The sequence below is a fragment of the Helianthus annuus genome, chromosome 10 (assembly GCF_002127325.2).
Source record: "Helianthus annuus cultivar XRQ/B chromosome 10, HanXRQr2.0-SUNRISE, whole genome shotgun sequence".
In the NCBI taxonomy this organism is placed as follows: Eukaryota; Viridiplantae; Streptophyta; class Magnoliopsida; order Asterales; family Asteraceae; genus Helianthus; species Helianthus annuus.
This window is the reverse complement of record NC_035442.2, coordinates 85284949-85302593: the sequence shown is the minus strand read 5'-3', so window position 1 is coordinate 85302593 and position 17645 is coordinate 85284949. Positions and strand designations below refer to the sequence as shown.

Here is a 17645-nt window from a genome sequence, read left to right as displayed (position 1 = left end):
GTTATCTGGATCACTTGGGCAAGGTTATCAAAAACAAAGTTATACTACAAGGTTTTTCTAACAATATATATATATACTATTCGAGTTTTTATTTCAAAAATGATTTCCAATCTGGGTTTAATTAAACCAATGTTTTTGGAGTTAAGAAGCATGGCTACGAGATTTTATAAATTATAATCAACTTGATTTGAGTTGGTTAATTATGTCGCAATGCTATACTTTTCAAAATAAGGTTTTTAAATAAGCATTGCAACATGTAAAACAAGCCATGAATCTGACACTCACATAAAACCTATGTACTCGCCGACATTTTTATGCTGATGTATTTTCACATGTGTTTCAGGTACAATAGTTGATGATATTTGATGATGATATTGGTGTATGCTCACATAGGAATGGACGAGCCCTTAGTGACTTAATAACAACGAAAGACTATTTGTTTATGTTTTGTTTCAATTTCTAATGTAATGTAATACATTTGATTTAATAAAACGAAACTATTTATTCCATGGTTGTGAAAAAATGATTCTGTTACAACACTCCCCGACGTTTCCGCCACGTTTTGTTGTTTTACGTGGTCGGGGTGTGACAACAATGATGATATCAACTACGTCACGATACTCCCCGCAGGGCCCACCGGTAATATGTGGAAATATCGGGGTGTGACAGGTTGGTATCAGAGCCAACATTGAGTGAATTAAACACTAACCTTTTTTGTGTTTAATCTCAATGACACAATAAGCACATTCCTTAGACTTCCGAGTCTAGGCCAATGACCTAGGAATTATTCTTAAATTTCCTTTGCTGTTTATATTTTATTTTTGTTTTACTTGTTTTGACAGGATTAATTATCAACAATGTCGCCAAGAGTGAGAGGCAAAGGAAAGAGTCCCATGCAAGGTGGACCATACGCAGGACCGTCCCATCGGTGCACCCCGTCTGCGTCGTTTTCTAGTTCAGATTCCCATGACCATTGGGGTCATTCTTTCGAACCAGCGAGACACTCTGTCTCTTTGAGCTCATCACCTCCTTTCCATCCATCATTCGGGCCACCTGTTCCAGATGAGCCCCAGCATTCGCAATACTCCCATGACTCACATCATTCACATGACTCTCACCATTCCCATCAATCTTACCATTCTTTGCATTCTCATTCCTTTCATCATTCGGATTCTACCTACTCTCCAGCCCAGTTTAATCCCAATGATTATGTCAACGACTTTTTGGGTTACAACCCTTTGGGACCCGAGGATCACTTTCCTCACGAAATAGAGATGGATGACGACCCGGACCCAGAAATGCAAACCGGAACACCGGGCCACCCTATTAGCATCTCGAGCGGTTATCCATATCAAGGATCACCGTACCAAGGGCCCGATTCATTTAAAGAAAGGTGGGCCATGTATGACTGGGCCTTTACCCCTTCATATCATAACTCTCCTGCTCAACCTCCTTTGGTTGAACCACAGCTTCAAGCAGTTTCTCCTCCACCTCTACCTGTTGAGGAGCCGCCTCAACAGCCACCTCAACCACCTCCCTAGCCGCCTAGGCGAAGGAGGAATGCACGAATATCCGTGCAAGGAGGACCTCGGTTCAGTTCTCCTCAGGGTTCAAGATCTTACCCTCCTATCCCCGAGGACCCCCAAATGGGTGGAACCTCGCACGCGGTGCCGGAGAACGATCCTCCGCCAATTTCTTATGCACCACCGCCACCGCCAGTGGGTTTTGACAACCCGATCCTGACATACCCAGGTTTATCTGGGTATAATCCATCTGGATACCCAACGAATTATGGAACCCATGATCCATATCTTACTGCTGCACAGTATAATGCACTTTATCTTTCTTCTTACCCTCCAGTTTACCCAACTGGATATCCGGTGCAGGGGTATCAATACCCACCATATCAGCAACCTCCCCCTCCTCAACAGTGGCAAACCCAAGAGATACTACAGAGGTTAGACAGGGTTGAGCGTGAAGCAGGTGATACCAAAAAGAAGCATAACAACTTTCTTAAAGGCCTTGCAAGTCTCATCAAAGGCAAAAAGAAATAGGAAGTTGTTTATTGTACTTTGTATTTTATTTTCAATCAAGTCCCAGTGAGGACATTTTATTTTCAGTACCTAGTCCCTGCGAGGACTTAATTCTGTTTCTATAGCCCCTGCGTGGGCAGTATGTTCTTTTTAAGACCCGTTTAGGGCACCTTGTAATAGTTTAATGTTTAATGAAATTTCTTTGGATTTTAATTATGTACTTTATTACATCATCACGCTTTATCATTTAAATTTATAATTGATCTGCCAAAGAATTTCTTGAAGGTATAACCTAGCCAAAATATTAAATGGCTATGATGGTACAACCTTTTCAAGATAATAACTCCTTGTTAACATCTTAAAACAGGTTAACATTCCCGGCTGTGAGGTACGAAAAACCACACAAGCTTCCAAATGTACTTGGATCTTTCCAAGTCACTTATATATAACCTATATGATCAATCTGAATCATGGCTAATAAACATCAATATGATGTATACACTAAAACATCCATCAGAAATGTATGCTTATAAGCGAAGGTGTAATAATGACAATGATAGTTTTATTTATAAACTTCTTGTCAAAAAGGCGATGAACTATGTTCGACCCTTAAGAGATCACTGATCCCAGAGATCGATGATTATATCTTAATTGTCCTTGTGAGAAGGCCATTTGTGCCATCTAAATTTCCATCGAGACGAGCCTTGTGCTAAATGAAAATGTCTTTCATGACATTGACAGTTGTGATTTATATCCACTGTCTAAATATATATAAAGGATTATATCCTATTGATTGTTTATAATGGTTCTGTTATAGCCTAGGCAAATCATGATTGAATTAATTTATTTAAAATGGTCTATATGGTTTAATAATACCATGACCATCTAATCATCAATGCGATAATTCATTATATAACGAAATGGAGATGGATGACGACCCGGACCCAGAAATGCAAACCGGAACACCGGGCCACCCTATTAGCATCTCGAGCGGTTCTCCATATCAAGGATCGCCGTACCAAGGGCCCGATTCATTTAAAGAAAGGTGGGCCATGTATGACTGGGCCTTTACCCCTTCATATCATAACTCTCCTGCTCAACCTCCTTTGGTTGAACCACAGCTTCAAGCAGTTTCTCCTCCACCTCTACCTGTTGAGGAGCCGCCTCAACAGCCACCTCAACCACCTCCCTAGCCGCCTAGGCGAAGGAGGAATGCACGAATATCCGTGCGAGGAGGACCTCGGTTCAGTTCTCCTCAGGGTTCAAGATCTTACCTTCCTATCCCCGAGGACCCCCAAATGGGTGGACCCTCGCATGCGGTGCCGGAGAACGATCCTCCGCCAATTTCTTATGCACCACCGCCACCGCCAGTGGGTTTTGACAACCCGATCCTGACATACCCAGGTATATCTGGGTATAATCCATCTGGATACCCAACGAATTATGGAACCCATGATCCATATCTTACTGCTGCACAGTGTAATGCACTTTATATTTCTTCTTACCCTCCAGTTTACTCAACTGGATATCCGGTGCAGGGGTATCAATACCCACCATATCAGCAGCCTCCCCCTCCTCAAAAGTGGAAAACCCAAGAGATACTACAGAGGTTAGACAGGGTTGAGCGTGAAGCAGGTGATACCAAAAAGAAGCATAACAGCTTTCTTAAAGGCCTTGCAAGTCTCATCAAAGGCAAAAAGAAATAGGAAGTTGTTTATTGTACTTTGTATTTTATTTTCAATCAAGTCCCAGTGAGGACATTTTATTTTCAGTACCTAGTCCCTGCGAGGACTTAATTCTGTTTCTATAGCCCCTGCGTGGGCAGTATGTTCTTTTTAAGACCCGTTTAGGGCACCTTGTAATAGTTTAATGTTTAATGAAATTTCTTTGGATTTTAATTATGTACTTTATCACATCATCACGCTTTATCATTTAAATTTATAATTGATCTGCCAAAGAATTTCTTGAAGGTATAACCTAGCCAAAATATTAAATGGCTATGATGGTACAACCTTTTCAAGATAATAACTCCTTGTTAACATCTGAAAACATGTTAACATTCCCGGCTGTGCGATAAGAAAAACCACACAAGCTTTCAAATGTACTTGGATCTTTCCAAGTCACTTATATATAGCCTATATGATCAATGTGAATCATGGCTAATAAACATCAATATGATGTATACACTAAAACATCCATCAGAAATGTATGCTTATAAGCGAAGGTGTAATAATGACAATGATAGTTTTATTTATAAACTTCTTGTCAAAAAGGCGATGAACTATGTTCGACCCTTAAGAGATCACTAATCCCAGAGATCGATGATTATATCTTAATCGTCCTTGTGACAAGGCCATTTGTGTCATCTAAATTTCCTTCGAGACGAGCTTTGTGCTAAATGAAAATGTCTTTCATGACATTGATAGTTGTGATTTATATCCCCTGTCTAAATAAATATAAAGGATTATATCCTATTGATTGTTTATAATGGTTCTGTTATAGCCTAGGCAAATCATGATTGAATTAATTTATTTAAAATGGTCTATATGGTTTAATAATACCATGACCATCTAATCATCAATGCGATAATTCATTATATAATTTAAGTATATCATCATATTTTGATATAGTACACGAATTATGGTTGTCACTGATGAAGCAAACAGTCATCCCGTGGAAGAAAACAACAATACCAGGATTAATATCACTGGTGCCGAATTGCAAGCGATGATAACCGCAACAATTGCTCAGGCTGTGGATAATAAGTTTAAGGAGCCGAGTAATGTTCGGTCCAAAACCCATTCAAAGTCCCATTCTCATTTGAATACACTGAAGAAAGATGAGTCTCAACACTCGTCTAATCAGAGAAGTGAACCTCTGTTGGACCGGTTACGGGACCCTAAACAGTCAGTATGAGTAGTTCATCATCATTTACAAAGGCGGAATCAATGCAAACAATGTCAAACAGCTTGTTTCCTTTCAATCCTTTACTTTACTGATTAATCCTGAGCTTTTACGCGTTCTGATTACAATTCGGCAGCACCTCGACTCAGAAACACTCACTAGATTCCGCTCCAAATGAACACACCACTCACATATATATAGGCAAGCTAATTTCGCTTGAAACAGTTCAAGCGAAATACTGATTTCGCTCCAACCAGCTCAAGCGGAATGACCAAGTTGGTGGTTCAAACGGAATAACAAAGTATCCTGATTTCGCTTGAAATGGACAAACCCACTTTCAAGCGGAATCACATACATTTAAAATACAAAACCCTAATTTTAACTCTGTTGTGTGTTCATTTATCCTATCTAGACATAAGACTCGATTAAGACCTAGTTAACAGACTAGATGCACCAACAGACTCCCCCTTGGATGTTGACGAAGTCTTCGGCGTCGAGTCTTCAGTCTTTGTCTCTTTCCAATTTGTCTTTCTTGTAAAAGCTCTCTTCAAATCTTCAAACTTTAATCTTCAAACTCCCCTTTGAATGTTGATCCAGAATTCTGACTCCCCCTTTCACAGACTCCCTCTCTCAATCAGCTGGGATCCAGGGTCGTAATCTGGCTCAAACTTTAACATTTAATTGCCATGGGGATGTTGTAACATGTTACTCAAACATACAACATTACAATCTATACAAATTTAAAAATTTTCAACTGTTTATCAGTTTTAGAAATCCACTTAAGTATTCAGGTCCAAGTTAATGACCTTGATTACTCAATTAATCTACCAAGTCCAATTTAATGACCTTGGTTTATCTGTGACAAAACAAAACTGATTTTTGTTCAAGAATTTTCAAACATTTTCTGAAAATAACAAGTTTCAAGTTAATGAACTTGTTTTGACTTTCCAACCAATCAGATTTTATCAAAATAAGCTCTCCTCATCCTCCAGTCCCGAAACTTCCTACATCTGCTTCAACTTTGAGAATCTAACGATCAACTTTCCACTTTGGTTTGTCGAAAAATAAAGCAGAAATGAAAAATCTTTTTGGATTTTATCAAAGTTTCTAAACTAGAAATGAAATACTGAAACTTAAATGCAGAATGTAATGAAATATTTACAAACATATTTTTGGTGAGCGTGTTAGGGAATCATATCAGCTATCAGACAAGTCACTAGTACTGTTAAGCTTTAATTTCATACTCAGAATTAAAAAATTCACTTAGATTGTCGATATGCTGATCCACTTAAATTCTCACACAATTTTCAATCTGTTTAGGATACAAATTAGGTGTATTAAGAACTTACACTCATTCATGTGTCCCACCTCTTGAATATACTCCTGTATCCAGATCCCAATATTCAGTCTTACAGGTGAGTATACCACAGATGATATCTGTAAGGGGTTAGATACGAAACCGTGAGAGCTCAGGTCAGAACTACCGTTCAGCAGAGAGATGACGGTTCGACTTTAGGTGTGTCCCCTTTAGAGGATCTTTTGTTTCAACAGCACACGATTATCATTTTGCAATGTTTCATCGTTTTTTATGCTGAGGGTGGTGCTATGTTTCAAGCAATGCGGAAAGTATTATTCGGGGACTAGGTCAGAACTTCCATTCAGCAGAAGTCCCGGAATAATACCCCAGATATCACTGAGTATAAAGACCTAGTATTTCAGAAAGAGGGACCTTTCAAACAAGATTTCAGGGGTTACCTATATATCCAAGTATTGTTCCCCACAAAATAAGCAAGTTTGAATTTTATGTTTATATCCCGAACAAACCTACTAAAAGTGTAAAAACCTATCGACACATCATCAGTGAGACTGTTTAACGCTTTTAAACTTTACAAATCTTTAGCGTACCGTAACTGTCAAGCCAATGTATTATCATTTTCCCTTTTTACACAAGCTCTTTATCAGTTTTCTATTGTTTTTGGATTTTGAAATTTTATCATCTTTTTTGGATTTTTGAATTTTTTACTGTTTTTGTATTTTCTAAAAATATTTACTCTCCCTAAATACCAAAACAGGTAAAAAATCAACAAACCATTGCAGATTGTTTCTCATCATCATCTACAACAGTACCTTCATCAACGCCAATAATTCCATCCGACACCGAGAAAAGCATTATACCGTTCAGTTTTAAAAGATATTTAAACCGAGTTTGATCAAAAGCTTTGGTATGTAAATCAGCTTTCTGTTCGTCAGTGTGGATTTTCTCAATTCGTATCAACTTCTTCTCGAAGCAATCTCGGATGAAGTGATGTCGAATTTCTATGTGTTTAGTTTTAGCGTGATGTACTGGATTTTTCGTTATATTTATTGCGGCCTCATTATCAACAAAGAGAGGTGTGTTAAGAAACTGCAAACCTAAGTCACGCATCTTTTGCTGGATCCACAAGATCTGAGAGCTGCAACTGCTAGCAGAAACATACTCCGCTTCACATGAGGATAGAGCCACAGAAGTTTGCTTCTTACACTGCCAGGTGACCAGACGAGGTCCAAAGAACTGGCATCCTGCTGTTGTTGATTTTGCATTGACTTTGCAGCATCCGAAATCTGAATCGGAATACCCTTCGAGCGTAAAGTCGCCTTTTCTAGGATACCATAACCCCAATGATGGAGTTCCCTTTAGGTAGCCTAATATCCTTTTCACAATAACCATATGCGAAGCTCTCGGGTTAGATTGAAATCTTGCTGCGAGGCACGTTGGGTACATGATATCAGGTCTTGAAGCAGTTAAGTACATCAATGAACCGATCATGGAACGATAAAACGTCTCATTTGCCCTGTATCCGGTGAGATCTGGGTGAATCCCATGATTTGTTGCTAATGGGGTTGACGCTGGAGTAGAACCTGACATCCCAAATTTCTCTAGAATATCATGAACGTACTTCATCTGGTGAATGAAAATTCCCTCAGGTAGTTGATCAACCTGTAGTCCCAAGAAGAATTTCATTTCCCCCATTGATGACATTTCAAATTTTTGCTTCATCACTTGTTCAAAATCTTTGCACAAATTCTCATTTGTTGACCCAAATATTATGTCGTCCACGTATATTTAAACTATCAAAAGATGTCCGTCGACCTCTTTGGTGAAGAGAGTGGCATCCACTTTTCTTCGAATAAAGCTGTTGGCTAGTAGGTGTTGAGACAAAGTCTCAAACCAAGCTCTCGGGGCCTGGTGTAAACCATACAGGGCTTTGTCCAGCAAGTAGACCTTGTTTTTGTGGATTGGATCGGTAAAGCCCGGCGGCTGTCCGACATATACCTCCTCTTTAACCTTCCCGTAAAGAAACGCCGATTTTACATCTAGCTGATATACTTTGAAGTTTTTCCATGATGTAAATGCCAGGAAAATTCTGATTGCTTCTAGTCGCGCTACAGGAGCATACACTTCAGTAAAATCAATTCCCTCCTGTTGACTAAAGCCCTGGACAACGAGACGAGCTTTGTTTCGCACAACAACTCCTCGATCATCTCTTTTACACTTAAATACCCATTTTGTGTTGATCTTTCTGTGACCATCAGGAAAATCTACTAACTTCTACACTCCTAACTTTTCAAACTGACTCAACTCTTCTTGCATCGCATTGACCCAAAAATCTTCAGTTAGCGCCTCTTTGTAAGTTCGCGGTTCGATCTGCGAAATAAAACAACTTAATGAAAATTCAGTTTGTAAAGGTGGTACTGTAGAATAAAAACAAGTAAGCCCTTGGTCATTTTGACGTCTAGTGCGAACGCCTGATTTTAGTTCTCCAATGATCAGCTCCTCTGGATGGTATGAAAGAGTTCTTGGCATCACTTCGCTCGGAACATCTACATCGCCTTCTAGATTAGTAACATTCTGATTTGCACCTTGTTCACTGATAGGATCTGTTTGACTTGAACTTTGAGTTTGCTCCCCCTCAGAATCTGAATCACCATGATCAAATATCGGCATATTCTCAGATTCTTCATTATCATTCTGAACCGTCTGATTATCATGAGCAACTTCATTTTGTTGGATATCATCATGTTCACCAGCATTGCTTGGACCTGCTTCATTGTCATTTGAAGTTTGTCGTGGTTGCCTTGAATACTCGGCTGGGAACCTCTCTTGGGATGACTCATACTCCCTCAGAATATCCAACTCATCAAAGAAATCTTCTTCTTCTTCTAGTTCTTCCATCATGTCAAACGAATCCCACAAAGTGTCGTAATGATAACGCCATGAATCTCTAGGATTTTGCGGCGGCATTGTATGACCTTGACATTCAACATTCGGAGCTTCAATAATCCGCTTTTCACTTGGAACGAAGACATGCGTAGAGGACTTGCATATCCAATGAATATTCCCTCAACACTCTTCGGACCAAACTTTCCAAAAGGTTCTAGAACAGTACAAGGTGACCCAAACGGTTCAAGATACTTCAGATTAGGTTTGCGGTTATTGATCAACTCAAAGCACGTTTTGTTGAATTTCTTGACAGTGAGAACTCTGTTGAGCGTATAGCATGTGGCGGAAACAGCTTCTGCCCAAAAATTTATTGGAAGCTTTGAATCAGTAAGCATAGTTCTAGCCGTTTCGATTAGTGTCCTGTTTTTGCGTTCTGCAACTCCATTCTGCTGCGGAGTGTACGGAGCACTAAACTCATGCAATATACCTCTTTCATCATAAAATTCTTCTAGCTTGCTGTTCTTGAATTCAGTACCATTATCACTTCTGATTCTTTTTATACGCCTTTGGTACAGATTTTCAATTTTCTTGAACAACGCCATCAGACTGTCATATGTTTCATCTTTCGGCTTTAAGAATGATACCCATGAAAATCTGGAATAATCGTCAGTAACCACAAGACAGTAGTAATCTCCTGTAATACTTTTGACATTCACAGGACCAAACAAATCCATGTGAAGTCTCTCCAGGGGTCTTGAAACTGAACTGACTTGCTTTTTAGGGTGTGACTTCTTCTTCTGCTTGCCTTTGACGCAGCTAATGCACTCCCCTTCCAGATGAAAACCTTTCACATGAACACCCAAAACTAAATCATTATGCACCAGGTGATTCATTTTTCGTAGGTGAATGTGGCCCATCTTTCGGTGCCACAATCGTGATTCTTTCTCCGTTGCTCTGGACACAAAACAATGAGCCTGACCCATGGTTGTAGTAGCTACACTTATGTCCAACACGTACAGATCATTGACTCTTGGTGCCCTCATGATAATCCATTCTTCAGGGATAACAAATCCTGGCTTCAAGATCAAACATTCTTTGTCAGTGAAGTGAGTGGTATACATTCTGTCACAAATCAGCGAGATACTAAGCAGGTTATTCTCCAGCTCAGCAATGTAGTTAACTCTTTCAAACATCACAATCCCATTGGATAACGTTCCTTCACCAATAATCCTACCACCTTGATTTCCTGCGAAACCCACATATCCTCCATTGAAATTTCTAACATCGTACAGCAACGCTGTCTTCCCTGTCATGTGCCTAGAAGCTCCACTATCCATAATCCATCGTGAAACGGATCTCGGAAGCTCCTGCATAAACCACAAACACTTAGTTAGATTTGGATGCTACCCAAGCCTGTTTTGACTCAGGTAACTCAACTTTGACGTGAGATTTTGTAGTGTAAAGTGGCGGAAAATTTTTGTCATTCATTTTTAAGCTTTCTTCAGACCCAACCTCAACCTTTTTATATAAGAAAAACTCATCTTTTTGAGGTTGACCAGATGGTTGATCTTTCTTTTGAACATCTTTCTTCTCAGATTTTTGCATTTCTTTCTCAAGTTTTACATAATAATCCAAAGGAACATTCATCTTTACCGGTGTGGTAGAAGATGATTGTTTTTTAGTCTCAGAAACCTTTGGTTTTGGAACACTTGATTTCTTATCAATCACTTTTGGCTTCCATGTTTGTTGAGCTGATGCAACCCACTTATAAAATTTATCATTTTTAGTTACCATCTTTTTAGCAGGTTCAGTTTTGACTTTGATGTTTTCATTTTTCAAAACCTTTTTCTCAACAACCAATGAAGCTTTTCCTTTTCCATCAATTTCCTTCTTTTGATTCTTCCCTACTTCAGTCTTAGGCTTCAAATTGGTACACTTTCATGCAATATGTCCAACTTGATTGCATTTGAAGCATGTTCGAGTGTCAACAACTCGACTTGTGCCTTCGGACTGAGGCTGTGAAGCCTTCTTCTCAAAGAACTCTTTGTTTGATTTTGAAAAGATTTTTGACTCTTCATCATACAATGAACTTGAACTATTCACAAACACTTTCTTCTCAACAAACCTTCTGTTTTGAACATTCCTTTTTTGCTAAGTCTTACCACCCTGATATCCACCCGACCATTTGGTTCGATTGTTGTTATAAAACCATGGTGGAACAACTGGCTTCTTGTAGTAATCTTTATCTTTTTCAAAATTCGTTTGTCTTTTTGTTTGATTTAAACTGTTCACTTCTGACAGATCAACTTCAATCAATTTGAATACATTTGTCAGTTTAGCAACATTTACATTCTCCAGTGGAAACTCAGAATCCGAAAACAACTTATCCGAACCCAACATCTTTTACATGACAAGATTTGGTCCTTCATTTAAGTTGTTCTTGGACTTTGGCTTCGGAATGTATTTGTCCAAGAAACATTCATCTTCCTCAGTAGTGTCACTTTCAGATTTTAGAACATTCTCAACCACACTTTTTACAACGTCAGTTTGAACACTATCCTCATCGGAAGAAGAAGTGAACATGACATCAATTGTGTCTGGAAGTTTCACCTCATTTTCATCATCATCATTAACCAACCCTGATTTTTTCTTTGAATAATTGTTCAACACTCGTGGTGGAACTTGATGATACCCCACCCCAGTTCCATCAGAGAATACATCTTCGCCTGCTTTGTTTTACCCGATAGGTTTGGGAACAATGTGTTGCAAAACAAAGCTTGCGGAGTTGTAACTGGTTAATTTCAGATTGATACGCTCATTCTCAATCTTAGCTTCTTCAAATTGAAGCTTCAACTTAGCAATCTCATCCAATTGCTTGTTGATTTGTTCTTCTTTGTGTCCAAGAATCACAGTTAAATGCTCATTTTCTTTTCTTGTTTTACCGTTTCGTTCATTAGAATCTTGAATTGTTTGTTTTAACTTGTTAAAATTTTCTGAGAGTTGACGGTTTTCATGAATTAGTTTCTCATTTTCTCTCCTAATTCTTTCTACTTCAATTTTATCATTGTTAATTTTTTCAGTCAACTTTTTAACTTGGTCATTTGAAAATTTAAGCATTCTGTCACGATCAAGAATCTGATCTTCAACCTTTCTGACTCTTTTTGTCAGATCATTAACCTTCATATCTTTGAGGTAATCTTGTGTACTACAAACTTTGTAGTTTTTCATTCAATGTTTGTTGTCACTGTCACCTTTGACTTTCTTACCTGACTCACTTGACGACGCATTTGAACTGACCTTGCTTTTAGACTCAGATACAGACTTAGAGTCTACCTCAAGTGCCTTAGCAGCCAGCACCTTGTCAGCCATCTTTCCAAAGTTTTCAGCTGTCATCTTCTGTGTAGTATCAATGATCCCTTCATCTATCTTCTTTGGTTTCTGTTCCGGATCTGTTTCTTTCTCTTTCTCTTTTTCTTCACCACCTCCCCACCATTCTCTCTGTTGAGCCTCTTCTTATTCAGCAAATTCCTCAACTAAAGCTTCAAGACTAAGAGTCTTTGCATCTATAGCAATGTTTCCTTCTGGATCAAGGTAACACTCTCTATCCGCATCCCATCTTTTCACTTTTCTAGCTTCACTGAATATACGAGATAATCTCAACATTTTCCATTCAGCTTTCTGTTGTCTTTCATGTGCTTTTTCTGCTTCTTTTCTGGTGTCTCTATACGGTTTCATTTCTGTTTTTGCTGCAAACGCATAACCTACCGCGTCTTCCTCAGGTAGCAGCTCGCTCCAGTCAAAACCTTCATCGTCATGAATGACGGCAAGAGCTATGGATTTTTCTTTTTCTTCAATCTGCATCATCCTGGGGGGTTCAGCCTTGTTCTGATGATAAATTGCCTTCTTGTAATAATCGTCTCGAAACGGATTTGCAGTATCATCAGTGTAAGCATTTTTGCACTCACGCTTAAAATGACCTTTCTGTTTACATTTGAAGCACGTCACTTTGGATTTGTCAAAGCCTAACTTGGTAGAAGGTCCACTAATAGAATGCCTTCCTGTAATCTCCATGAACTGCTGTGCTCTTCTCACCGCACTGGCCAAACACCACCTTATGTCGATCAGTTCCATCTCCTCAGGATCTATTTGATCGTAGTCTTCCTTTGTTAGGTTGGTGTTGCCTATCTTGCCAGCTACAAGCCTTTCATACGATTCAAGAACTGAAGCTAGAAAAACCATCTGCTGCTTTGCAGATTCTTCGCTGAAATTTTGACCATTTTTCAAATCTACAGCGATGTTGCATTGAAATAAGTTCTTTGATGCAGATTGGCTCGAAGTTGTTGAAGAAGATCTACTGTGAAAACCACTGTGAGGTGTTTCATGATTCACAGTATTTGAGCTTTCTGCAGAAAACGATGTTCTTGGAGACCCTGTCTTTGGTAGATTTCCTCTATAGTACAGCTCCACATTCTGCTGATGAACTGAATTGTTGACTTTCGATTTTTTTATCTCCAACTCGTGGCTTTCTAGTCTTTCGATCAGCAAATCCACAGTCAACACTTCTGGCGGCTTGATGGTGTTCTTCAACATTAGGGCAAAGTATTTCCAATCTTGATCATTCGGTAATGAATCAAACAACTTGTCGACCAGCTCCTCTTGAGTATAAGTGATACTATGTCTAGCCAACTCCATCTTCAGATGCCCAAATCTCTCGATCATTTTACAAACAGATTCATTCTTCATACAACCAAATAAATCAAAATCTTTACGCAACAGTTTCTTTTTGTTCTTTGCAATCTCAGCACTATCTATGCACTTAACTTTCAACTTTTCCCAAAGATCTTTTGAATTCTCATATTCGATCAATGAAATTATATCATCTCTGACTGACTGATGAATCAACGCTATGCATTTCTGTTCAGCAACGTATCTTTCAACATCATCAGTATCTGTCAAACTTTCACCAACACAATCTTTCAAACTGAAACCATTCTTTAAACTTTTCCAACTTGAAAATGCGAAAGCTTTAAGCCACTCCTCAAATCTCATAGCCCACCGATTATAATCTTCGATTGCCATCAATTTAGGAGGCTTGTTGTATCTACCATAGGCACTTTCTGTCACACCCCCAAAATCCACCTGCGGAGTATCACCGCTTGGGAGCGTGACTGACCAGGATCAAGCCACCAATCATATAGAACAATGTACATAGTAAAAGTAAATGTAATTTAACCAAACCAATCCATATGAAAGGTGTTCAAAACACAAGTATAAATCCAACGTTTAGCGGAAGCAGATGAGTAAAAGCCCAACATAAATAAAGTATGTAATGTCATAATGTGTAGTCAAAGCATTCACGATCCTTGTCCACAACGACCGCGTCTCCCAGTGCAAGCTCCATGCATACCTAACGACCTGCAAGGCATGTAACAGAGAGTCAACAACTAGTTGAGCGAGTTCACAGTAAGTAAGTTCGTTATAGTAAGTTCCTTTCGTAACGTGTGGCTCTACTGGGCCGATAGTATGTTCTATTGGTAGGGGCTTCCCATGTTTGCATATAGACTAGACTATTCGTAACCATAAGTGTTCTTCTTAACCCGAGAACAGTAGTACGTACAAGCTTTACGTAGGTTTTACGTAAGTGTCCTTCTTTACCAGAGGACAGTGGTACGCGTGGGGTTTACGTAGGTTTTACGTAAGTGTCCTTCCTGACTCCGGAAGACAGTAGCATGTGTGAGATTACGTAGGTTTTACGTAAGTGTCCTTCCTGACTCCGGAAGACAGTGGTATGTACTTGTTTACGTAGGTTTTACGTAAGTGTCCTTCCTGACTCCGGAAGACAGTGGTATGTACTTGTTTACGTAGGTTTTACGTAAGTGTCCTGCTTAACCCAAGGACCATGGTAGATAGTCTAGTAACCGTGTAAGTACGAGGAATTGTTCAATTCCATTATTCAACCCATTCCCAATCCCCGGGAATTCCATGCCTTGGTAAAGAGTGTGAACTCACCTTGGTTTGCTCGGTATGTTATTGCTTCTAGTGTAAGTAAATGATTAGGTCCGTTACACACGACCTAAGGTACATTGAACATAAACTCGATGTAAGTGTCTACGTTCAATTAGGGTTTTCAATTCCTTAATGTCCAAACAGATCAGCATGGCATAGATTGCATATACATACAATAACATGCAGTGATATGCATACAGTGGCATATAATGATATATACAGTAACACACTTAAGAACAGAACAACAACCTTGGACCCTTCTAATGATTGAAAACTCAGATAGTACATTACTCATGAAATTCGGACCTCATGGTATTCCATAATACTCAGACATGTTGTGCATAAATGAAACTCAGACCATGCAAGCCTCACAAGGCTCGGACATACATTACATATAAAATTCGGACAAGCATCATACTTTAAAACTCGGACAAGATCATCAAGTAAACAAATTCGGATTAGATCATCAAGCTAACAAATTCGGACCATGTGCATTATCACAAAAAGTCGGACAAGGGCATTTACCCTTAAAAACTCGGACCATATGTATATAGTAATAAATTCGGACAATGCCCCCCACTTGAATTTCGGACAACACTTTACACTTATAAAATTCGGACCCCCCATGGCCTCATAAAGTTCGGACCCCTGGTGATATGTAAAAAGTTCGGACCTTGCTCCACTAATAAAAATTCAGACCATACTCATAACATAAAATTTGGACTCAATGGATATATGTGATAAACTTCGGACTTCATGTTTTATATTAAAATATTCGGACCTTTACATATCAACAAGTTCGGACCCTATGTCCTTGATAAAAGTCGGACCATCATGCATAATAACCAAAACTCTGACTACACATACACAATAAGAATTCGGACTATATGTGAAATCAAAGGTCGAGCATCAATCATGCGAACATACAAAGTCAATGTAACAGTTACGTTTATACGATCATGAAACCCTAATTTCATATATTTGCATTGCAGTAATCTAATCAACGATCAAACATTCTATCATAACAGGCATCTTAACATTCAACAAGTGATTACACAACTGATCATAAACCATTTCACAACAATCATAATCTTTAATAAACACAGAACTATTATGTGTAGAACTAGGGTTTGCAAGAATCAATTAACCAATGATTAACAACAACAATCATTAAACAATTACCTTGGATTGATTCTAGATAGATTGAAAGATTGAGATTGATGATTGAGAGCTTGTGCCAATGATGAAGAAAATGATTGTAGGAGAGGATTGGAGGATGTGAAAGTACGTATGTTGATTTTGTGTGATGATTATTGAAGGAGGTTAGGGTTAAGAGTGATTAAGATTTCACTAACAACTCTACTCACCCCTAAGTATCATCTTTTACATAAAACACACCCATCACAATATAATTTACAGTTTCCTCACCAAGTTCATGTATTTGTCAAATATTTAACACATAACCATGCACAAACACAATACACTTTATTGAACTAAAACGTATACAGTTACATAGCAACTAATTGTGCAAGTAAACAACTAAACAAACAGTGAACATGCAATAAATGCGAAAGTGGAATCTCGGAAACTCGAGTTGTCACATTATCCCCAACTTGAAAGAAATTTCGTCCCGAAATTTAGCATGCGGTTACTGAGGAAGCTAGGTAAGTTGTATCGTTTACTGGTTTTCCTGGGGTGTCACATCATCCCCCCGTTGATTTGGAATTTCGTCCCGAAATTCTGTAGTAGCTTCAGCCTCAGTAGTGGTTGCACGGTTTTCGAATAACTGGGGATACTTGAGTTTCATTTGGTCTTCTCGTTCCCAGGTGAACTCTGGGCCACGACGGGAGTTCCAACGAACTCGTACAAGAGGTATTCTAGTGTGCTTGAGAACCTTAACATCCCGGTCCGTGATTTCAACTGGTTCCTCGACGAACTGCAACCGCTCGTCGATAGTGAGTTCCTTCAAAGGAACTATGAGGGTCTCATCTAACAGACACTTCTTCAGATTCGACATGTGGAAAACATTGTGAACTGCACCGAGTTCAGCTGGTAGGTTCAGTTTGTAGGCCACTTTGCCTATTTTCTCGATGATTTCGAACGGTCCAACATACCGCGGATTGAGCTTGCCTCGTTTACCAAAACGAACCACACCCTTCCAGGGTGAGACTTTGAGTAGTACTCGATCCCCAACTTGGAACTCGAGCGGTTTCCTGCGCTTATCCGCGTAACTTTTCTGACGGTCACGAGCTGCCGCCATGCGTTGTCGTATCTGTGCAATTCGTTCAGTAGCATCAACTACCATTTCTGGACCTGTGATCTGACTATCCCCCACCTCTGTCCAACAGAGAGGTGACCGGCATTTATGTCCATACAATGCCTCGAATGGAGCGGCCTGAATGCTGGTGTGGTAACTGTTATTGTACGAAAACTCCACTAACGGAAGATGTTTTTCCCAGCTGTTGCCGAAATCGATAACACACGCCCGAAGCATGTCTTCT

At 39.2% G+C, this 17645-nt stretch overlaps 1 protein-coding gene across 1 annotated transcript; it reads left to right on the top strand.

Annotated features, from left to right (window-relative positions):
- The first annotated feature begins 857 nt into the window (after positions 1 to 857).
- Positions 858 to 1541, top strand: LOC110882052 (histidine-rich glycoprotein-like). Its single transcript, XM_022130153.1, has one exon. It carries the CDS (start codon positions 858 to 860, stop codon positions 1539 to 1541), a length of 684 nt encoding a protein of 227 aa, XP_021985845.1.
- The last annotated feature ends 16104 nt before the right edge of the window (positions 1542 to 17645 follow it).

Excerpts from the sequence above, each read along its gene's own strand:
- LOC110882052 (XM_022130153.1), top strand. The coding sequence starts at position 858 with ATGTCGCCAAGAGTGAGAGGCAAAGGAAAGAGTCCCATGCAAGGTGGA.